Source organism: Corticium candelabrum, chromosome 5, assembly GCF_963422355.1.
Source record: "Corticium candelabrum chromosome 5, ooCorCand1.1, whole genome shotgun sequence".
Taxonomy (NCBI): Eukaryota; Metazoa; Porifera; class Homoscleromorpha; order Homosclerophorida; family Plakinidae; genus Corticium; species Corticium candelabrum.
The window spans coordinates 5,847,509-5,871,828 of NC_085089.1; the positions used below are offsets into that span (position 1 = coordinate 5,847,509).

The 24,320-nt window shown below is 43.2% G+C and overlaps 3 protein-coding genes across 6 annotated transcripts; 1 reads left to right on the forward strand and 2 right to left on the reverse strand.

Annotated features, from left to right (window-relative positions):
* Nucleotides 1-1,151: 1,151 nt before the first annotated feature.
* On the reverse strand, nucleotides 1,152-6,871 carry LOC134179921 (FAD-dependent urate hydroxylase-like). Of its 2 annotated transcripts, none has more exons than XM_062646945.1 (3): nucleotides 6,814-6,871; nucleotides 4,483-5,173; nucleotides 1,152-1,671 (listed from the first exon to the last, which is right to left on the reverse strand). In XM_062646945.1, exons 2-3 carry the CDS (start codon nucleotides 5,118-5,120, stop codon nucleotides 1,314-1,316), a joined length of 996 nt encoding a protein of 331 aa, XP_062502929.1. In that variant the 5' UTR covers nucleotides 5,121-5,173; nucleotides 6,814-6,871; the 3' UTR covers nucleotides 1,152-1,313. The 2 variants fall into 2 exon arrangements, with proteins under 2 accessions (XP_062502929.1, XP_062502928.1); XM_062646944.1 differs by lacking the exon at nucleotides 6,814-6,871 and adding an exon at nucleotides 6,421-6,778.
* Nucleotides 6,872-7,024: 153 nt separating this feature from the next.
* Nucleotides 7,025-10,016, reverse strand: LOC134180386 (mitochondrial coenzyme A diphosphatase NUDT8-like). The gene is made up of 3 exons (XM_062647538.1): nucleotides 7,532-10,016; nucleotides 7,320-7,474; nucleotides 7,025-7,264 (listed from the first exon to the last, which is right to left on the reverse strand). Exon 1 carries the CDS (start codon nucleotides 9,996-9,998, stop codon nucleotides 9,189-9,191), a length of 810 nt encoding a protein of 269 aa, XP_062503522.1. The 5' UTR covers nucleotides 9,999-10,016; the 3' UTR covers nucleotides 7,025-7,264; nucleotides 7,320-7,474; nucleotides 7,532-9,188.
* A 417-nt stretch (nucleotides 10,017-10,433) lies between these two features.
* Nucleotides 10,434-15,591, forward strand: LOC134179938 (FAD-dependent urate hydroxylase-like). 3 transcript variants are annotated; one of them, XM_062646976.1, is made up of 4 exons: nucleotides 10,491-10,606; nucleotides 10,727-10,785; nucleotides 11,077-11,767; nucleotides 15,084-15,591. In XM_062646976.1, the coding sequence occupies exons 3-4, from the start codon at nucleotides 11,130-11,132 to the stop codon at nucleotides 15,433-15,435; spliced, it is 990 nt and encodes a 329-aa protein (XP_062502960.1). In that variant the 5' UTR covers nucleotides 10,491-10,606; nucleotides 10,727-10,785; nucleotides 11,077-11,129; the 3' UTR covers nucleotides 15,436-15,591. The 3 variants fall into 3 exon arrangements, with proteins under 3 accessions (XP_062502959.1, XP_062502961.1, XP_062502960.1); XM_062646975.1 differs by lacking the exon at nucleotides 10,727-10,785 and having other exon boundaries at nucleotides 10,434-10,606; XM_062646977.1 differs by lacking the exon at nucleotides 10,727-10,785 and having other exon boundaries at nucleotides 10,434-10,606; nucleotides 15,003-15,114.
* The last annotated feature ends 8,729 nt before the right edge of the window (nucleotides 15,592-24,320 follow it).

Below are 24,320 nucleotides of genomic sequence, written 5' to 3' on the forward strand. Positions count from 1 at the left end.
CTAGACCGTCTGTCGTACAGCTAAAAATTCTCAAAATAAGCTGCAGCTTCTGCTGCATTCCTTCTCGCTATGCAAACACTGTGAACAGCCTGACTTCAGTACTAGACGTCGAGGAACGACAAACTCGACAGTGCCACAAAACAAGGTCTAAAATCGTCTAGTAGGATCACTTGACCTTGGGTCTAGATCTATGGTTTCATCCACGCACGGATGCTGTTTCGCTGTCCGTTACAATTGCGCGCGATATTATAAGCTCGAGATTCTACACAACGTTGGTTCCGCATGCGTGCATATATTACGCCGATTTGTGCGCGCATGCGTGTGTGTGTGTGTGTGCGCGCGCGCACGCATGGTTCTAATAAAAGCTAGAGCAAGGCTTTCAAGCAGTTCAGTGCACGCATGCGTGACCCGCAAAGCACTCCGAAAGGCAACCCCAATCTTGAGCGACTTCGAAATTGAACTAAATTACTAGTGCCCTACAGCAATATCACACCACCGTCGTTACTGTGTATGTAAAAGTAACAACGTCTAAAGACTTTCGAAAAAAAGATTGTAATCTAACTGACTGCAGAAATTTGTAAGCTCTTTCGTGTCACAAATTTTCAATCAATGATTCATGAATAAGTATGTATTATTATTCATTAATATTAATATTCGTTGTTGTGTTAGGTGTATACAGCTAGTTTAGTGCTGCTATAACACATTGAATTTCACCTACTAAACTAGCTTTATAATACCTAACACAACAAATAATATTAAATATTAATAAATAATACATATTTATTCATGCATCATTGATTAAATTTACCACATGAAAGAGCCAACAAATTTCTACAGTCAGTTAGGTTACAAATCTTTTTCCAAAATTCTTTAATTAAATGTTCCTAACAGAGCTACATGATACACAGTGGAACACTGTTGAGAATGAGTATTACCATTTATTGTGTCACGTGACCATTCACGGCTGTCACACTTACTCTCAGCTCGAGGTCTCATTTTTGCTTCTGTGGACTTAGCAGCCACCACGCATCAAAGTAAATGACCAGAGCCCTCAATTTGCAAACTTATTGATACAATGGCTGAAGTCAATGCAGAGGGTCAGTAACCCAAACCCCATGCTCATCGACAGACGCTCTCAGTGCTCGTACAGATGCCACATTCATAACACATTGAACACAACGATCTACCTCCTCGATACCTACTTCACCATCTCACTAACGTTTAGTAACTACGAGAGATCTACAACACAAAATCTAACCCATCAGAGACAGGTATGTGTCATAGTCACGTCTGCTCACTATAGCTGTAACTTTCTACCTATATTCATCAAGCATGGACTTTAATCCTCCGGCTAGACTATTAGAAGACATAGCCTTGGTCAGCTTGCCTCTTGCCCACACAAGAATAGGATTCGAAACAAAGGTCACGTTCAATGCCCATCTGGAATGCTCTCCATAGTGATGACATCGCCTGAAGCGCCTATTCTGGTACACTTCAAGTGACCTTGCGATTTGCGATTGAGTAGGATCTGTACGGCTTAACTCTTCGGCCAGAACAGTAGCCGATTCCAATGCAAATGATGCGCCAATCACACCTCCAGACACCACAAGATGACAGGCGTCCCCAATCAGCACAACCCTATCCGTATGCCACTTTTTCATCTTCATATCACTACCAAATACATACAAGCAATATCAATCTAATTATACCATGGTCACGTGATGTGCGACCAGTCAAGACTGCATATTGAGCAAAGCAAGTGTGCAATAAGTTACTTCCAGCTAATGCCGTACTCTCACTTATACCTATGCACATCATGTGACCATGGTATGATTAGCATCATCCGATAACCTATACTTATTACAGGCCATAAAGAGCCTTTGAGTCTACATTTACATTGTAATCGTGAAACTATTTTTAACTGTTATTTTCTTGTATTCTATAAATGCTGCAGACTCATTTTAATTCATAACGGAACGGCAGTTTTGATCTCCCAAAATCACTTGTAAATCCATTCTCATAAACACTCACATTACGCGATCATAAAACTACAAGCGATTCGCTCATTGATTATGCAAAAATAGCTGAAGAAAGCACACATTGGACAGCAGATTTAGAAAAATAAACTTGTCCAATGGTTGTGCAAGACATACCAAACATGCTCATCGACTAGTTTGCAAACTGAATCAGAGATCAGACTACTAATCTCAAACTCTTTCTGCAACTACACCTACATAATAATTAAAGCTACAGAGCATAACTTTGAATAATAAATTATCTATCATGAGACCACACTTGCAACAGGCCAAGACCTCAATTTTGACCATCCCTGCTAAAAGCAAGAAGCAGTGATTCAACTAACTAAGCTGTTCTAAGATACACTATTTGGAGTACACACCCCGGGCATATGTATTCAACTTGCAAGACTCTCCTCAACATCATCATCAGACTTCTGCTTAAAATGTCTTCTATTGGCCACAATAACAAACATGCTGTTTGCCTACGGTCTCTTAAAAAACTGGTGCAAACGCATGAATGAATAAGATTCTGACCTCACTACAGTTCGCATTGAATATTGGTACCGCCGTATCAGGTTGGCAATTTGTCTGAGACTACCAATAATCTACCTTTGAACCGGATGTCAATGTCTAACATCTTGTGACTGCAGCGTTCCCCTTGATGATGATTTCACTTTTTTTTTAATTAGGCAGTGGCAATGTAAGATCACAACACTCTTGTCTTAATTATGTTGATCTGGTAGTTTGCCCCAATTGAGAATCCATTACTAAAAACAGCCCAACAAGCACCATGAGAATGGTGACGATTACCCAGAAATTGTAGTCTTTCGATCACTCTGTTTAATCTGACCACTGACTTAAGACATCTCAATTGCTCAGCCTTGGAGTGTAAATAGCCTCTAATATGCTACCATATAATCTGCCTCTTGTGGCTAAAACAAAAAATCACAAGTCAAAGTATGCTCGTGAGCTCATTCCTTGTGGTGACATTCCTCATAACATACTGCTTGTTTACAAATGCCTTGATCTCATAGGGAACAAACAAACCTGTCATTTCTCTAAACCCTAACAAAAGTTTCTCAGTAACAAATTTTAACATTTGAAATTTAACATGTTGGAAGACTTCCAGCAACACTCCTGTTATCAAGAGAAAAATGAAGACCATATAATCTTACAAACAATAGTAGTTCTTTTGTTTCTGAGCATCTTTCCTCTTAGTTGACTTATAGCGGTGGTTGTAAAACGCAGACTGCAGGCTGCAGACCGGCGGAACTCCGAGAACAATAATGACTATTGACTGCACAAGTACACGCACGTCGCTGTGTCCACTGTTGTGTCTTTAGCACTTAGCCTTTTAGTAAAGTAGACATGTGGAAGTTTCGTTCAGCCGCCTCTACATACCAGGTAGTGCGTACATACTGGAAGCTTCTAATTAGCTGTAAAAGACAAGTGAACTATTAGGTCCACGTGCACTGACATGCATAAAAGTGGACCGTAATTGTACATAGCTCCAGTACGTTATGTTCGTGCGATTGATATCAAACGTAAAAACTCATTGTGCACGACTCTGTAGATACAATTACTTAGTAAAGGCGTGTGACGTGTTTCTCGCAAGCTCCATGATATAGTTAAATGCTAAAGTTCTGTGATTACGCTGCTGTGGCTACAAGTTTAGTTTGAACTCTCTAGTTGATGCGTAATGGCTGCACCCCCACAGTGTGAGTAAGCAATTTGTAGTAGTTTCTGATATTTGCTGGTGCATTAGAAAGCAATTTAAAAATATTCTTTGTTGTAGTATTAGCTACATGAGATAAACATTCATGTTACTGTTCTTTCAGCAGTATATACATAACTGTGGTCAGATCACGCCAATTTAATTAATGATAAAGTTGTAACCTTAGTTGACTACACTTACACCCTAAACGTTTTCTATTTCAGAGTTATTTCAAATATATTGGTACAAAACCAAAGAAAGCTAGTACATGACTTATATACTTACTTTAATTAAACGTATACACAACGTTAGTCTCGCGTGAAAGCTTGAACGGTGTGCATCGTGCATGTAGACTGCGAATATTAATACCTATATCAAAACTGTGAACAATAAAAAATCGGAAACGGCTGTAATCAGCATACGTACGACCCTATGCTTAAAAATGCCAAATTGCCCTCGAAGTTCCGCCAGTCTGCAGTCTGCAGTCTGCGTTTTACAGCCACCGGATTTATAGTGAGTTGCTTTCATTAAAATCAAACTATCACACCCACCTGCCTCCACTACCCACCTGCCTCCACTACCCGCCTGCCTCCACCACCCGCCTGCCTCCACTACCCGCCTGCCTCCACTACCCACCTGCCTCTATCGTCCACCTGCCTCTACCGTCCACCCGCCTCTACCGCCTCAATACTATACCCTGACTCCTGACTAATGATCTCTAGACATGTGTATGTTACTCTCAAATCTAACCATTGATCGAAATAGCATAATTCTTCTGGTTTGTTCCAAAGCTTTAGAGCAGCCAAAATGTCCGGGACGGGTCCCTTGAAATCCGAAAATAAGCTGATCACATAGTCAATTCTCTCTTCCATTGGCACCGGAGTGTTCTCTGGTCCACAAAAACCACAGACAACACCAACTGTATTCGTAGTCGGGTAAATTGCAAACATCTTCCCGGGACCCCAAAATACCTGTGATTCAACAATAGCAGGCACAGCACTTGGATCGAGGCACCAGGTATAACCAATGAAACCCCTAAAGTCCAAGCGCACATCTCCAAACATCATATCCCTCACTGTTGAATGACTGCCGTCGGCTCCCACCACCACATCATACACATCCGTAGATCCATCGGATAACTTTACAGTTACACTATCGGAAGACTCTTCAATGCTCTCAACTGTCGTATTAAATCGTACGTCAATTCCACGTCGTTTCGTACCATCAAATAGCACCTGCAACAAGTCCTTTCTTTCTACCAACCCACTAGGGCCGTACGATTCAATCGAGTCGAACGTCATGGATTGAAGTAGATCGCCTGATGATGTGAACATTGAGTAACGATCGTATGGCGACAACACCTTTTCAAGCTGGTCATATAATGCCATTCCCCGAATATGATTTATGCCATTTGGAAACAGCACAATCACATAGTTAGCATCTATGAATTAAACAGAGATGACAACAAACACTTGAATACCAAACGAAAAACACTAAGACAGTACCATGTCACAGACCATGCCCTAGGTCAGAATATCTGACATGATCACACAATTACTAATTATAAGTATTAACACATTGCAGTTATATCAAGTTGGTGCAGTAAAAGCAATCCCACTGAGCACTAAGATACGGGTAGGATCATATTGTACTGTGAAGGACGAAGCCAACTGCACTGACAGATCCTAGAGCCTAGTAGAGGTGATTTGGTAGCAGACTAACCATATAGTCTATAGAATAATCCATGTATTTGTGTCTAGAAACGACTGGAAACGCTAGATTCGCTTCTAGATTCGCTTCGCTTTGAGGTTCGAGGGGGACACATTAGCCACCAGTCCATTTAATTAAGTGCAAGGGTGCAGCGCTTCACGAGTAGCTTCTTGTCACAGGGTGGTGTGAGGTGATTCGGGTGTAGCGAGAGCAGAACTCGTGGATCCATACTTCGTGGTACTGAAAATACGTTTTACTCCTCAACAAAATAGCTGGATAGCCACGTACACAAGGCGCAGCACTCGTTGAGTGTAGTAAGTCTACCCATAACTGGAAACCAGCTGAGAACACATTAGCCACCAGCCCATTTAAGTGCAAAGTATCAGAGAATCATGGGTAGCTTCTTGCCGCAGGGGTATGTGTGTGATGAGAGCAGAACTTGTGGATCCATACTTGGTAACAGCGAGAATGCGACGTTTTATTTCTCAACAAAATAGCTGGATAGTCATGAACATGACAAGTGCTCAGCACTCGGTGAGTGTAGTACCAGAGTCGCACCATAACTGGAAACCGGTCAACAGCATGCACGCATAGTGCAGACCAGAGTGCAGACCAGATGTCACTGCAATAAGGGGGTTAAAATGAGATCAACTCCTGATTCGTTTGGAAAGGTGAATTGTAGCAAATGCCAATGGTCTAGACTGTTATCCCGGTATGCGCTCTTCACGAGTGTGACACTCCCCCCAGTCAACATCATCCTCTGAGAGATGAACACAGCAGCCTCACATCTCATATCCCTTGTTTCTCTAAAGCAGGCTACCCGCATCCCATCTGTTGTTGTTATGCAGTGAGCGTCAGACAACTTCCGGTGGTGTGACTGAGGTATGTCAACATGTCCGAAGACACGAATGTACAAATGTGCGTGGAAACGTGTCAGCAATCTCGCAGAATCTGTAATGAAAAACAGGCTAGAGTTACCTCCGATGCTGTCGTTCTTCTCTACGACTGTCGGCACGATATCTCGCTGTGCAAGCGAGTTTGCCAGTCCCAGACCAGCTACGCCGGCTCCTACGATCAAAACTTTCATGTCGGTACGCCCGAATGTACAGGAAGCTGGAATTCTGCACGGCGACACAACCCGCGGGTCCCTGCAGGAAGTAATGAATGTATGTGTCGTGGGCGTCAGTAGGCATATGTAATGACTTGGTTCTAATCCAATATGCAACAGAACAAAAATACGACTCAATTGAAGTGAGAGCGAAAGTAGCCAGGATACATAAGACTGTACCCCTCGAAAAACCAGGTTAAAATAAACTACCCGTATGTAGATCTTCTAAAAGTCACTATAAATCTACCTCGACAGCTACAGACCTGCCACTTCGTACGATGGTTGTTGTCAAAGCCATCTAACCGTCGGCCAGCACAAAAAGTTTGATATCAATGCCTACTGTGGTCTACACTAGGAAACGCCCCTTCAACATTGTGGGTCTAGCGCAGAACCTAGAATGAAGGCATACAGGCACAAAAACGAATTTGGAGATGCAACCGACTCGACTCTACACGGCTATAAACATCGCTTACCTCGGGACCGTAGAAAATCAAATTGCACTCAGAAAATGTGGTAGACAACACTCTGCTACACAAACTATTGTAAAACTACTTACAAAGTACAAATAACCAGCTGTACACATCTATCTACACTATCTACAAACTATAACTGTCAACAAAACACGTCCTCTACTTGTACAACGCACAGCTTCGAGCTTCTGTTCGACAGCGACCACGCCCTGACCACTTCTCTGACCAGACCGTGCGCAATGACCTGAAATGACCTGAAATGACGCTGAATGCCGCAAAAAAAATGTGCAACAGCAAACCTTCTGTACGTAGAGACAACTCGTATTCACCTACGCCGTTCTACTAACTAGCGCGACGGTTGCATTCTTGCAGACATCCGTTCCGTTGCCAACAACAAAGCGACCGGAAGTATGACGACGCCCGTTGAGTAACGAAACTGCACTCCCAACCACGTCTAGACGAACCTAAGGATTACGAAACAATATTTCTTCTCTTCGAAAGCTTCGCTAACCTCCTCTCAATCCTCCTCTCGGTGTGCTTGACGGCCGATTTTCGGTCGAAATGAAAACGTCCAACTACGGGTCGGAAACTCGCCAATCAAACACGATCAGACTCTCTATGCTGTCTTCTTCATTTTTCTCCAACAGAGAGTATCGTTGGGATCGATAAAGAGGAACGACTGAGAGATTCGAAGGCTGCCATTGAGCCGTGACGTCAGGGACGCCGCGGCGATCACGTTGCTTCTAAAATTGCAAATAAATTATGACGTGATTCCCTATAATTGGTTGAATGTAATTGCTAAGTTTGAAGCCCGTACAACGACTCCTTCTGGTGTTAATTCTACTTTTAGATGACTGCCCCAATTGGTGCGAGTTGCCGTCTTACGTCTTCTTTAGCGCACTTGGTTTGTGCTTGTAACTTGCACCAAATAAGCGTTCGAAAGACAAAACTTGGCGTAATGCATCGCTACGCTATACTCTAACTGTCCTACTTTCGCCGTTACCAAACCTTGCGTATGAAACGAGAAACGGAAGTCTGGTATGACATGTCACGCCACATACGGGACATCTGCCCAACTGCAAGGTAAGATTAGATTACGGTAGTTTGCTCGTGTTGTTTGTGTGTGTGAGTGTGTGATGGTGTGCAAACGAACAATACAACAGTCCCTGTATTGCAAAATAATAATGCCCCATGTTTCAGAACTATGAAATAATATAATGCCCCATGGGGCACTATTTGCAGAAATATTGTATAATACAGTACTGTACACTGACAGTCTGTACTTACATAACTACATGGCCTTAGTGTGTGCATGCTGAAGACGTCTTAGGCTGTCATAACCTCCTTTTCCATCTTGGGGTGGAAAGCAGTAATTAATTAATACAACACTCACTTTTGACCCACAGTTGAATCTTGTTGTAATAGTCTAGGTATGCGAGGGTACAGTACACAACAGAGCCGTATATAGAGAGAGTTGCGACTTGACCATTTGGTCACGTGAGATTATGAGCACCATTTTGTGTCCAGTTGTACATTGCACTATCCGAGAAATACAAGAGTCGTTTTGTTTAGTCACTGCTTTCAGAATGCCTTGCTGTTGCACTTGGGGATGCAGTAATACAAGTGCACTCTAACCCTATCTCTCGTCATCAGGATTATACAGAGCCGCTGTCGAAAACTACTCTACGTATGTGTAAAGTCCCTCAAGATTAGGGAACGTGTTGTTCATACCTATAGTAATAAGTTCCATTAACTTCAAGTTTTGTCGGTGTTCGTACAATTTATAATTTATACAAGACTTTTACTACCATTGGCTGGACACAAAATGGCGCCCATAAATCTGCATTGTCGCAACTCTCTCTCTATACGGCTCTGGTACACATGTAGGTAAGAGGCGTGTCCTGCCACTACCATCTCGGTCATGCTTTCCGTAATCCTGGGGAAAACCCTGAAAACTAAGGAGTGCAAGTTGTAATGAGGTAACGGGAAAGATATCCTGCCATTCCAAGATTCATGAAGTCGCTTGTTCTATACATATCGGATCAGCAGCTACTCAAGATCAGAGACAACATTTTGATATCAATAAATAACTGAGGCTTTCCTACTCAATAATACTCTGATGTGTCACACCAATCATACAAATTTCTTTATGTCCAACCCATTTGGGCTTACTTCTGACGGTCATCCCAACATTTCATACTCTGAATATTCCGACTTTCTATTTCGGCACCGCATAGTACATGCAACAAGTAGTCAGTGATAATTGCCGTCAGTCCCCACACTCTGTACTGCCCGCCAAGGAATACGGGCATCTCATACCCTTGTCTGAACTTAGTCGTCACTCTCAACAGAGGATCAGACAGTCTCAGTAGAGACACGGCAAACACGCTCTCCACCTCGTCTCTATTCGTCTTCAACTCGTCTAGCGTCACATTGCCAACGAAGCCAACGACTGGCACGGCCGACTTGCGACCGCTCGCCATCATTCGCGGCATGTTTCCCCACACGTCAACGGACGAGCGGTCGATACCGATTTCCTCCTCCGTCTCTCTCAGCGCCGTTCGTACCAGATCGACATCTCCCTCTTCGTACATTCCGCCGGGAAAACTTACTTGTCGTCGGTGTGACGCCACGTTGCTGGTGCGGCGCGTGTACAAGAGCGACAAGCGGTCGTTACAAACACATAGTGGGACGAGGACTCCGCTTGGAACGACCGAACTCGTTGTTTTCGGCTTGCGATGCTCTCTGAAGCGTTCGAGCTCGCAGGCGACGTGATCTTTGATGTAGGTTGGCACAGTGATGTCGACATCGGATGCTAGCGGACGAAACAGCCAGTCGTTCGCAGTGACTCCGGTGGAGGAGGCTCGTCTGGAAAAGAGCAAGCATGCATGAAGTAACCTCTTGCACTGAGCGGCAGTCGTTGCTTGCAGATGAAGTAAGCGAGACGACAACACGTGCATATTGTCGCGCATGCGCATAGAATTTCATAAAACCTGACATCTCCTCGTTTCTTTCCCTGAAATTTCATTCTTAGTTGAAGGCAATACTGCCATTCTAATCTAAGCAGCACATCTTGATACAACGAAAATGGGCGTGGTCCTATTTGTGACACACGAACCTCAAATTTCTCCTCCCCACGACCAGCTAGGAATAACCTTTTCGTTGTCCGACTACAGACCAGTATAAGAACGATTCGTGCAAGTGACCAAACGGCGACGAAAAAGCCTCATAAAGTTTCGTCACCCCATTCTTTTGTAACTTATTTACCGTCGCGGCGAAGAGCAGGAAAATCGAGGCAACATGACGTCACATGCAGCCTTGCCCAGATGCCGGAAAGATGTAGGCGGAGATGGTTTGGCTAAGTAGGTGATAGCGGCGCATCCGGGGCTGCAACCCACAGTGCGAGACGAGACTGGACCAGTTGGTCAGTCTGCATTTGCATTCTCTTTCTTTTGCATTTCGATCTGCCGCAGAGACATGAAAGTTTTAATTGTCGGCGGAGGAGTAGCGGGTCTAGCATTGGCAAACCTGCTAGCACAGCGAGACATCCCACCGACCGTCATCGAGAAGTCGGATGGCTACGGAGGTAGGCAGCGACGCATACAATAGAAGAAACCGCCTGCCCTGCATTGAAGGGCATAAATATACGGTCTATTACTAAACTTGAATCGGTCTGTAGTCTACACAGCTACATGTCTGTTTGCAGCAGATGCGTGCACTCTCAATCTTTACATTTACGCAGCAGCAGTCATGTGTGACAGTACTGTGAGTGTGTAATTAGGGATCATGCGATTGGGGTGTACGTAGGAGCTAGGAGATGAGCATGAATTATATACATACATACATACATACACACACACACACACACACACACACACACACACACACACACACACACACACACACACACACACACACACACACACACACACACACACACACACACACACACATATGTATATATATGTATATATATACATATATAGATAGATAGATAGATAGATAGATAGATAGGCATCATTTTCTCAAAATGCTTTTATCTACTTGTGTCTGTAGGAGTCGGCTACGTACTTGCTTTGTGGCCGTTGGGCACAAATCAAATTCTGGGAATGGGACTACGAGACCAGATGGAGCAACTCATAGCTCCATACGATCAATATGCTGCTTTGACGTCATCAGGTGATGAGCTCCAGTCAATGTCTTTGCAGGTGTTTGCGCCATATGGCATCACTGGCTTGCTGCAGAGAAAAGAACTGATGCAGGTGTTGACTGATGGTGCAAAACAACGCGGAATTGATATGAAATATAATTTGATGGTCGAAATGATTGAAGAGTCGGGAGAGAATGTGACTGTGACGTTTTCGGATGGATCCACTGATGTGTATGATTTGGTGGTTGGAGCTGATGGCATTCATTCGACAGTGAGGAGAATTGTGTTTGGCGATTTGCCTCTCAACTTTAGTGGTTTTGTTGGTTATGCTTGGTGGCTTGATGCGAGCGATCTGTGTACTGTTGAAGGAATCAAGGAATATTGGGGTGCTGCAAAGTTCTTTGGTGTTTATCCAAGCAAAGATGCTGTCTGTGTGTTTTGTGGTTTTCACGGACCAGAGCAAACTCCAGTGCCAGTGGAGGAGAGGATCGAGCATGTTGTGAGCACATTTTCTGAATTCAAGGGAATTGTACCCGACATTTTGACCGGCTTGAAGCTGCGGGGTAAACCGGAAGAATTATACTACTGCGACTACAGGTTAGAATGTTTAATCTTAAAATTAGTGATTAGATAGAGGGGCTGAGTATTTGAGTATGGTATTTGTAGAGGGTTTTGATTGTTCAGTATGTTATAATTTACTTGCTTTTATTACACACTGTGAAGCCTACTGGTAAGTCAGTGAAGCAACAGTAATGGATGTTTGGTTATATGTATTTAGTTATGTATAGGTAGGAACAGTTTTGTGTATTACAGAGTTCTGCCTAGCCTCGTCCCCAGACTAGTCTTGATCAGTGCCCGTATGACAATTCCAAGCACCAGAAATTGTCATACAGGCACCGGACAAGACTAGCGCGAGAGAGTATGGGGATGAGGCTAGTTCTGCCCACGGTGGTCGGAAGTGGTCGGGCCCGACCAGCACTCGACAAACACCAACCATCACTCCACATGTTCCCGACCACCACAATATATTTTCGGGCGCGTGAAACGTTAGGTATAGTAACGCTAGGTATGGTAACTCTAGGTATAGTAACCCTAGGTATAGTACGCTAGGTATAGTAACGCTAGGTATAGTAACGCTAGGTATAGTAACGCTAGGTATAGTAACGCTAGGTATAGCAATGCTGTTTGGTATGTATGTATGACCGACCGACTTGCTAGGCGACTGTGTAACACATGATCGCTGATTGAGGCAAATACTAGACTAGATGTCATTTTTTTCATGCTTGTGATCGACCTGATAGGCAATGGTATAACACATGATCGCTGATTGAGGCAAATATGTGATCGCTGATTGAGGCAAGTACATGACCGGAAGTCAGTCTCTTTCTCACGCTCTTCTAATTTGGTCTGTCTAATTGCATTCAAGCTGCAAAGGTATGACACGTGGAGGGTTTGCACTACTCTTACTTATCTTGTGTTTTACTTACTCCAATGGAGGGCAGACGTCTAGCCTTGCCATAGTCTAAACATGAGACTGGGCAACATAGGTCCCCGACTGTTGACAGAAATTGCAGCTTTCTTAGTTTACTCTTTCAGATCATGGACCATCAACAGTGCGATATGTTCTGTTTGGCAATTTCTTGTCTGTTTTGCAACAACGCTTGATTGCCCGGAAGTTTGCTCTACTTCTTTCCCCAGACATCTGAAATAGAAATAAACCAAGTCCGTTAATGCAGTGGATACCCGACCACCACTCTGAAAACCCTGGGCAGAACACTGGTATTAGATTTCAGGGGTGCCCAAGTTTGAATAGTTGGCACTGCAAATTCAACACCAAAAACGTACTTGGCACTGGGCATACTCAATGGGACCCTCCCACGCATACTGGTAAAGTATGTATGTATGTATGTATGTATGTATGTATGTATGTATGTATGTATGTATGTGGCTCAATTGGTTAGAGTGTGCAGTTGGAGATTGGCAACATCCGGGACCTTTGGGTCAGAGTTTGAGTGCGGGAGGGCCACATACATAAGTTCCCTTGGGCAAGGAACTAACATACAATTGCCTCTCTCTCCGGAGTGTCAGGTTCTGTCCAAGAAGCAAAGAAGAAGTTACATATAGACAGTGACTGCTGATAGTGTTTCAATTGTATACTAGTATCGTAGATTGTATACTAGTATCGTTGAAAGTATGGTAGAAAGTATCGTAGCAAGTACTTAGTAGTGTCTGCAGTAACCTGGGCCCTAAGGGTCCTTGTAACAACAACAACAAAAAATGTATGTATGTATGTGGCTCCATTGGTTAGAGTGTGCAGTTGGAGATTGGCAACATCGGGAACTTTGGGGCAGAGTTTGAGTGCGGGAGGGTCACATACATAAGTTCCCTTGGGCAAGGAACTAACATACACTTGCCTTTCTCTCCGGAGTGTCAGATCTGTCCAAGAAGAAGAAGAAGTGACATATAGACAGTGACTGCTGATAGCATTGTAGCATTGTACCATTGTAGCATAGTCATTGCAGTATCGAACCTGAGCCTTAGGGGCTCTTGTATGTACGTAGGTACAAAAAGAAAATGTATGAATGTATGACAGTTGCTGTCTGTATCTCAGGACTGCAGTCACCAGAGTGAGACCTACTTTTGCTTGGCCAGTAGGAGTCACTCAATCATTCTTCACTTTGACATATTGACATACTTATACTGCATGCGCAGATAATCTGTAATGGGTGTGTCAACGCGTTAATGTAATCTTGGTGCTGCTCTGGCACTGTAAAAATTGGTCTTGGCACTACATGCTGCAACGCCATAGCACCAGATGGACACCCCTGAGATTTGTCTTACCACAGAGGACAGAGCAGGTTACTACAATTGGTCACAATGGAAACATTGTTGGGGCGAGCTTCAGTACACGTGCCTTTTTTCTTTCTCACTCTTTTTGTCAGGATTCACTTTCCTATGCTCTTTAGTTGTGTAAATCGGGAGTCACCTTACTCTTCTTGTGAAAGAGTATAGTACAGTTGATCCCCTGGGAGGGGATTCCTAATTTAGTTATAGTGCATTGTTGCCAAGTCAAAATTGCATCATCTGGCATCATAGTTGTGTCGATCTGTTTTTTCTATTCGGCCATAAATCCATATGACAAGTGCTGATGTAATTTTCTGTCAGTCTGTTACATGCACTTAGTTACACACACTTAGTCACATGCACGTTACAGGCTTGCCCCAATTAGGTTTGTTTGTAGTAATGTATTAACAGTATTTCAAAATAGTTAAGCTAATTATATCATTGGCGTCTTGATTCTAATTTTACAATAAGATGGTACAATCACTGTTACTGTTGTCTTGTGGCATTATCTGCATAGTAGTTTATTTTACAATATTTTATTTTACATGGGGTGCTTGCCAAGATACTGATAGTATATACAGGCTATAGACTCATACCAAGCATTTCTTCGAGCTAGGTTGCTACACCACGTGCGCTAGCTGTCACGTTTGTATAGGTTCATGTTGTTTCACACGTGCTGTTGGCTTCTTTGGGTGAGACCACATAGACCAACAGTAGTATAGACACGTCACCGCTAGCACACGTGCTGTAGCAACCTAGAACGAAGGTGGACCGGGCATGAGTCTAGGTACAGGCCATGTAAACTACATGATAATATTGCATGTAGATTCAGTTTGGGGAAATCATATCAGGTTTACTACAAATAGAGAGGTTTATGTATCAAACATTTTGATGCATAATTTATGATATATATCATACAACTTCATTTTGAGCACTGCTTGAGCAAACAAGATTTTTGCCACATAATTTATATTTTGTTATTGTTTAGACGCTATCGGAGTCTTTCTCTCAAAAGAGCATAAACGTTGATGTTAGTTTACTAATAATTTTCTTTCTATGTACTTGGTAGTGATATTAGGATGGAGCAATGGCATAAAGGTAGGGTCGTGCTAATTGGGGATGCCTGCCATGCCTTCTTGCCTTCAGCCGGAATCGGTGCATCAATGGCATTGGAATCAGCCACCGTTCTTGCAGAGGAGTTAAGCCGCACTGATGCCAAACGAGTTCAAAATGCATTCCGACTCTACTACAAAAGGCGTAAAACTCGCTGTGACAAAGCACAGACTGACTCTAGACGGCTGTTGAAAATGATGTTTCTATCAAATCCTATTCTTACGTGGGCAAGAGATAAACTGATCAAAAGCATTTCTTTTGAGACTCTAATGGGAGGAATAATTAAACTTCACAAAGAACCTATTTAGCAGTCTATACCTTTTTGTAGGTTAGTTCTGGAGTATGACAGAAGTTGCGAGTGAGTTTGTGAGCTAATTGTCGTGGCTGGTTGTGCAGTCAGTTTGGAGGGATTTTAGTTTTGTTTGTATGATCTCGGACTTCATTAATGAGCACACATCAGATCTAACAGCAGTTGTGTGATTGAAACAAAAGAGCTTGTGTCGATCAACACAAATACATTAATAGCTTGCCACTGGTAAACACGATAGGTGGGTATCATAATCTTTGGATGGGCAAGCAAACTGTACGGTTAGACCTTGCTCTACATTTTGTCCTGGAATCTAGTACTTTGATGACAGACACCCAGCATGCAATGCTCGTGTTCTCTCCAAGAATTGTTTTAGAATATTAAAGAACAATTACCATAGTAGGGACAATTATTTCCTTCAAATCTTGTTTATAAATTTGATCTCATTCTGTAGTGCAAGCTTTTACGTAATTTGCTGCTAGCTATTGCATGAGCCATCAGTAAACTATATAGTGTGATATTAAAAATTTATGATCTTTGACAAACTGACAGACAGGCAGGACATACATACATACAGACAGACAGACAGATAGACAGACAGATAATTTATTCTCATACAGATTCTACTTGTACATAAGCTAGGATTTTTAAGATACAAATCAGTCCTTGCAAACAACAAAGTCATTAACTAATGGACTTGAATTTGAATGTCAAACTCAAATAATCTATCTAAATCACCATGATTAGGTGACAGTTTTGAAAGTTTTCTAAGGATAACTTTGGCATTGCATCTTTGCAGAATTGTAGCATATCTTTTTCTCCAATACGACATGAACATGGAAGCATTAAAATTGGCTTCTGGATTTGCTGAGTGTTGTGACAAATGCTGCAAAAAATTCTCTGCCTTTGTGCCCCACCTCCCAAAATGTTCTATCACAAGAGGAACACATCTTGATACATATCCTCCTGGAACAAGCTCTTCTAAATATTATTTTCATTTTCTTTTCTTCTCTTGTCGCAACAGCATGACCATTTTCCTTGCTAGCCCTCCTAATAATGTCCTGACTCCACGGATGAGCCAGAGACACATCAAGATCCAAATTCTGTCCAGTATTTGGATCACACATTGTAATGTCTGGACTGTCTTCAGTATTTATGTATTATGTCTTGGTTCTGTTTGATGGGGAAGGTGAAGGTCAGACAGGCACTCACTCCACCTGTTCGAGACTGAATTGTGAGACCACACAGGTCCACTCCATTTTTACAGGTCAAAAGATGGTATCTGTATTCTTCCAAATCATGACCACAATCACACCTTTTAATCCAATTGGTGAAAGATAGAGCCACTCCCAACCTCAGGTAAGACACCAAAGAGAATTCATTTGTTTTTAAAGTGCGCTTAGCAGAGAGGGGACGACATCCAGCCATCCACCAGCTCCTTGTCCTTGCAGGAATCTCAACCGACAGACAGACAGACAGACAGACAGACAGACAGACAGACAGAAAGACAGCTGCAGGATGACTTCAGCTCTCAGTGGACAGTCATAAACATTTATAGACCGGGACCATAGGTCCCTTTTGGCTAGTCGTAATGTGTATGTGTAGTTAGTGCGTATATAGTGTGCATTGTAGTTTTAACCAATTTTCATGTTTGTACTAGATGTAATGGGCACATAAATTGGCTATTGCTTTGGTGCTATAGTTCATTTATGAAAAATATATGTATTGAAGACAGACAAACAGATAGACGGACGGACAGACAAACAGACAGACAGACAGACAGACAGACAGACAGACAGAAATTGAACTCTAGAAATACCTTTGAAGACATGCAGGCAGGCAGACAGACAGACAGACAGACAGAAAGACAGACAGACAGACAGACAGATAGACAGACAGACAGACAGACAGACAGACAGACAGACAGAAAAACTGGAAGACAGACGGACAGACAGAAATTGAACTCTAAAAATACCTTTGAAGACATGCAGACAGGCAGACAGACAGACAGACAGACAGACAGAAAAACTGGAAGACAGACAGACAGACAGACAGACAGACAGACAGACAGACAGAAAGACAGACAGAAAGACAGACAGACAGACAGACAGACAAACACAGACAGACAGAAAGTCGAAAACTCTAAAATGCCTTTGAAGACATGCAGACATGCAAGCAGGCAGACATGCAGGCAAGCAGACAGACAGACAGACACAAGTACGACCAGGAGCTTTTGCCTGGAGGTTTTCGACCAACATTTGTGCCTATAGTCTTCGAACATTTTGGCTGTTGGGAGAGAAAGCTGAAGACTATTTGAAGAAACTGTTGCAGCTATCAAAGAGACGAAGAAAGCCAAATGCATCAACCTTCAAGACATACTGGAGATCCGTGTTTTCTGTTCTTAGGAGCGGATACAGGGGAAACTTTGCTGGGCATCCTGATAGTTATTTACCGGTCCCAGATGATTCTTTGCAGACCAGACCATGTCATGCGGTAGCTGCACTCACCTGGGTAGGTCCTTACCTCTCCCTCAGCTCTCCCGCTTGGTTCCTCACAGACAAGAACATGGCATTCAGTACATATACTTAAGGTCCTGAAGTAAAGCAATTGCATTCAGGCATCTAGAGAGTCAAATTGCAGTCTTACACTGCGGGGGGGGGGCACGTGCCCCAGGTGCCCGAGCCCCGGGTGCCCGAGTTTAATTCGGAAGGTTACTGGAGCAGAGCGTTTCCTACTCTGTTTCCGACGGGTGCTGGTGAGTATCTGGCGTCGAGACAGCGATGGCTAACGCTCGGTCAGTGCTCGAAGCATCTCATTCGCTATCGTGACGGACGGTTTGCGCAGCATCCCAGATTTCGTTACTTTGCACTGAACACCAGGATGAGATGGCGAGCTCTCGAGACAGACCGTGTGTTTATCAAACAGAGAATTGGTGAAAACCATCTGAGCGTGGAAGAACTGAAGGATATGGTTAATCGAGGTGAGACTTCGTTTGCATCTCGAGTGATGAGATGTAGTAGTTCTTTGCATGGAGCTAGACAGAACTGGTGTACTCAAAGACTAAACCTAGCGGCCATGCAAGAGGCACTAGGCATGCCAACTATATTCTTTACGCTTAGCTAATGCTGCTGATACTCAATGACCAGAGCTTCAGGATTTGATGCGTCACTATCGGCCAAACGCTAACCAAGACAAGGCCAGTGAGAGAATATAGGCTGTCATTCAAAATCCTCATTTGACCGATTGGTTCTTTTTGCACAGAGCAGAAAAATTTATGCGATACATTTTGCAAAACTGTCTTGATGCTGTAGATTTCTGGGCACGCATTGAGTATCAGCACAGAGGTAGTTCTCATTTGCATGGCGTGGCATGGCTGGCAGATGCTCCACATTCTGATAAGATAAGTTCAGAGTGGGCATGCATGCACAGAGCATCCGAGTCGGGCGATGCCGAAGCCACTAGCAAACAAATGAGAAGGGCAGAGGACATTGTACAAGAGGTGTATGACTTTGCTGATGTCCTGGTAACTACGTGGAATCCCACGTTGAATGAAATGGGGGAGGGTCACATGCCTCGAGCAGAAATGCACCCCTGTCACAAACGACACAGAGATGTGACCGACGAAGAGCAGGATTATGCTGAACTAATAGCCAATGTGCAGAGACATACAAAATACTCAACGGCTTACTGTCTTCGCCATGCTAAACGTAAGAGGACCTCTGCCCTAGCAGGGGACAACGATCATGGCAGTGAGAACGAGCTACAGTGCCGTTTTAAGTTCCCAAAGTCTTGTCAAGTAGAACACATTTTGAACTACACGACAAGCAGCCAGAGCTTGTTACGCGGCGAAATGATTCTCGCATTAATGGGCACAACCGGGCTCAATTGACAGGCTGGAGGCTAATGTTGACATGCAGGTGTGTGTCAATGCAGAAATGGTGTCTAAGCACATGACCAAATATGCCGGCAAGAGTGAAGGTATGTCTGAACCTCTAAAAAAGACTTTCGAAGTTATAGTAGAGGACTTGAAGGACGATGATCATCCAAAGAAAGCCGTCCAAAAGCTAATGACAAGGTCTGTAGTAGAGCATGACTACTCGGCACAGGAAACGTGCCATCACCTTACGGGTGAGAAGTTAGTAGTATGCAGTAGAACAATTTTACGTGTAAACGTTGATGGTCAACGGGAAGACGATGTGGCACAAGATAAACAGGCTACAATGTCAAGTGCCATGGACCACTACGTAAACAGGCCAAGAAGTAACAAATTTGAAAATCTCTGCTTTGATGACTTTGTCATGCAGTACGATTTCAAAAGGACGGGGCGCCTTGTCAAACGCAACAAAAAGGCTGTCATTCGTTACGTTCCTGAAGTAAAGGCTGCACTTCCAAATGATTTGGAAAAGTATGAAATTTACTGCTCTAGGCAGCTGGTAAAGTATATACCTTTTCGGTGCATAGAAGAACTGACCGCTGATTTTGATGGTAGTGCCGTTGCTTCGTGGGAAGAATGGCAGGGCTATTGTTCTGATGACCTGACTCGTCGGATTGTTTTTCTCAGGACCATCAACCACAATGTGGTCAATGAAGAGAGGAGGAAACCACTGATCGATCTGTGCAAGACGCGATGGGCTGAGCGGCATTCGGCTTATCGGCACTCCTACCAAGGGTACGTATTTGTGGTTGAAGCTCTAGAAATGATAGCTTTCCGCTATCACTTGGAGAAATATGGGGCTACGTATGCTGACTGGGACTATGCAGGCCGCAATGAAGCACAGCAGATTCTGGCCAGTGTTACTTCCTTTCAGTTTGTTGTTGTGTTTGTGATGATATATCAGTACTTATCACACCTTTCGGGCATTACCGTGAAGCTGCAGAGCAAAGCTGTTGATATCGTGAAAGCGCATAACATGATATCTGAAATTGTGAGGACCTACGACAGCGAGCGCGCAAACGTTGAAAGCAGCTTTTCTCAAATCTACAAAGTTAGTTCAGACATGGCAATAAAGGTTGGAAGTACGATTGCAATGCCTCGCATTGCAGCAAGGCAACAAAATCGCACCAATATTCCAGCTGCTTCTGTTCAAGAGTATTTGCAGAGAAATGTTGCAATTCCCTTTCTTGATCATATTATTATTAGCATCAACCGGCAGTTCTCAAAGTCGGCAGTCACAGCCATTTCCCTACTTGGTCTTGTACCAAGTATCCTATGTTCGCAAGATGTCAACCCGGAGGAGGCGCTGATCAAGTACAGAAATGATCTGCCATCGCCTGAATTGATGGACGCGGAACTCGGGCGCTGGAGGAACAGGTATATGGCGATGCTTCCTGATAAGAGACCGTGCTCACCAGCAAAAGCCATCAAAGAATGTGACGCCACTGACTTCCCAAACATCTCGGTTCTATTGACCATCGCCTGTACCATACCTGTCACCTCGTGTGAATGTGAGAGAAGCGCCAGTGCTTTACGACGCCGAAACAACTATATGCGCGCATCCATGCTAAGGACAGATTGTCTCACCTTGCTCTCCTTCATATCCACTACGATGTACCAATAGATCTTGACGACGTAGTCGATTATTATGCTCGCCTTCACCCTCGCAGACTCGAACTTGACTCGGTACTGTTACACTAATGTTTTCTGCTAACTCTAAGTCTTACATATACAATTATGAATACAGATACGTACTAGTAAATGAAGCTGTGTTTACACCGTCGCTTCAGAGCTACGAGCGTGTGTGTGTGTGTGTGTGTGTGTGTGTGTGTGTGTGTGTGTGTGTGTGTGTGTGCGCGCGTGTGTGTTGTGTGTGTGTGTGTGTGTGTGTGTGTGCGTGTGTGCGTGCGTGTGTGTGTGTGCGTGTGTGTGTTTGTCTGTGTGTGTGTGTGTGTGTGTGTGTGCGCGCGCGCACGCGTGTGTCAAGTGTGTATTTATTGTGAATATTAATGTAAATTTTATTAATTTTGTAAATGTCTATTTATTGTTATCATTATTAATTCATTAGCTTGTTGCTAGAATGTATAATTCTTTAGAAACACAGGGATGCGTCGACGTGATTAAAGATAATTAACTAAATATTATCAATGTCCCACACTACACTTCGAATTCAGCACAAGTGACAGAAGTGACGTTGTGTGTGTGTGTGTTTGTGTGTGTGTGTGTGTGTGTGTGTGTGTGTGTGTGTGTGTGTGTGTGTGTGTGTGTGTGTGTGTGTGTGTGTGTGTGTGGCACGTGTGTATTTATTATAAATATTAATGTAAATTTATTAATTTTGTAAATGTCTATTTATTGTCATTATCATTATTTATTCATTCGCTTGTTGCTTGAATGTATAATTCTTTGAAAACACAAGGATGCGTTGATGTGATTAAAGATAATTAACTAAATATCATCAATTTCCACACTACACTTCGAATTCAGCACAAGTGACAGAAGTGACGTGTGTGTGTGTGTGTGTGTGTGTGTGTGTGTGTGTGTGTGTGTGTGTGTGTGTGTGTGTGTGTGTGTGTGTGTGTGTGTGTGTGTGTGTGTATTTATTGTGAATATCAATGTATATTTATTAAATTTTGTTAAATTATTGTCATTATTATTAATTAATCATATTAATTATTAGCTTAATTGATGCTAGAATGTAAACGGCAATTCTTTGAAAACACCTGGATTTATCAATGTGATTAAAGATAATTAACTAAATACCATCAATGTCCCACACTACTTCGAATTCACACAGCTACGCAACTCTTGCACGGCGCGGGCTTCTTATCTACGTTATGTCTCAATTCTGCATGTATAGCGCTCTTGTATCACTGGAAGTTAATAAATTAATTAACTGTTGAGATGGACTATCAAATTATCATACTTTTATTGAATCGTCGCCATCTTTCGTTCCGCTATTTCGTTGTAGCTAGAGATCGGTGTACGTCTCCTAGCTGCATAGAATATACTGTGAAGCGACATCATGTACATCCAGCGACCGGATCCAGAAGATATTAATTAAGCTGCGTCAACGTTTCCTATGAATCATTCTTGCAAGACGACGTCGATCGTTTATCATCAGTCTTACTTAGAATATATTGCTCTCTTGAAGATCGCGGATGACATGTTGGTGGTGCCTATGCAACGGTGCCTATCTAGATGCATGGTCCCATGGGACCTTCGCTTGGCTTCTTGTAGAACGATAAATTCGTTTGTTTTGCGATTCTTTTGTAAAAAGTAACAAACGCGAACAACTATTACCTGATTTTTACTCTTCGCGTCTCGGTTTGACGACAGTTTGACCGTAAAATGGAGGTTTACGACATCTCGGCTATTGTCATAATGCGCGGGATTGTACGTCACCCATTGTTGATGTGCCAGAAGACTGCTGATTGGCTCTACAAATTCCCGAGAGTAATTCACGCTGACAAGCTAGTATTACGTCACCTACCTTTAGCGTCCCAAAACGATTGCTGATTGGCTGAAAACTCCCCGAGCGTGACACACGCTTACAAACAAACATAGATAGTTACAAACATAGATAGATAGGTACAAACATACCGACAGACAGACCGGGAGTCAATTCAACCCGTTTAGAGTGAGCTTCTCGCGAAGCAGTCCACCACTTATTGTGGTGTCCTTCTTTTACGCTCGTAGCTAATTATGTGAACCAAGTATACAAACGCAATTTTAACCATGTTTACAAAGTGGTGAATCCACAAAAAAACTTTAGCGCAGTGCGATTACATTTAATTGAAACCACATAGACTTTGTTGGCAAATGCACCCCCCACTCCTGCGACCAGCCTACGGGCCTGAAGTATCACAGCGATTCAGTGCCATGTCCGATTTGGAATTGGACCGTCTAATTGTAGAGGTAAAACGGGATTTTCCCGATGCCGGATATCGAATGGTACAGGGCCAATTGCGTTGTAGAGGGTACATCATTCAGAGACAAAGGATAACAAGCTCACTGGCACGTATCGATCCAGAAGGCATAGCAGAAAGATTGGCAAGAGCTATACCGCGGAGACAGTACAAGGTTCGCGGTCCCAACGCACTTTGGCATGTGGACGGCAATCACAAGCTAATAAGGTGTATTGCTGTGAATTGAAGATATGTCCCATAATGTTTAATTAAATCGACCTTTATCGTGTGGTGTATTTCTAGATATCGTTTTGTAATGCATACTGGAATGGACGACTGTAGTAGACTACCCGTATACAGCCGATGCTCTAACAACAACCGTGCTTCTACTGTGTTTCAGTATTTTAGAGAAGCGATTGCAAATTATGGAATGCCTTCCCGAGTTCGATCAGACAAAGGCGGAGAAAACGTTGATATCTCGCGCTTTATGCTTCAACAGAGAGGAACTGGAAGAGGTAGCATGCTTACTGGAAAAAGCGCACACAACCAGAGGATAGAGAGGTTCTGGCGAGACGTATTTGAAGGCTGTACCGTTCAATTTTAATCACTTTTTGGTGATTTAGAAGAATCCCAGGTACTGAATCCTACCAACGATATTGAATTATTCTGCCTTCATTATGTCTACACTCCAAGAATTAATAGAGCATTGGATCTATTCTGTAAGGGATATCGAAGACACACACTCAGCACTGCAGGACACAGAAGTCCCTTGCAACTCTGGATAGAAGAAATGCTTAGAGGTGCACGCCTGGAAGACATCGAAGAGATGACGGCTGTAAGTGTGTGACTATACTCTTCAATTGTTCAAATATATAAAATTATAATTTATCCAGTTTTCTATAGGTGGCAGATTGTAACGGGTTTGGAATAGACGACGATGGCCCTACAACTCGTGTAAGATCGGATGAACAATCCGTGACAGTCCCTGAGATAACCTCAGCTCTTTTGCATGAGGACAGAGAGGCTCTCCAAGTACTATTAAATCCT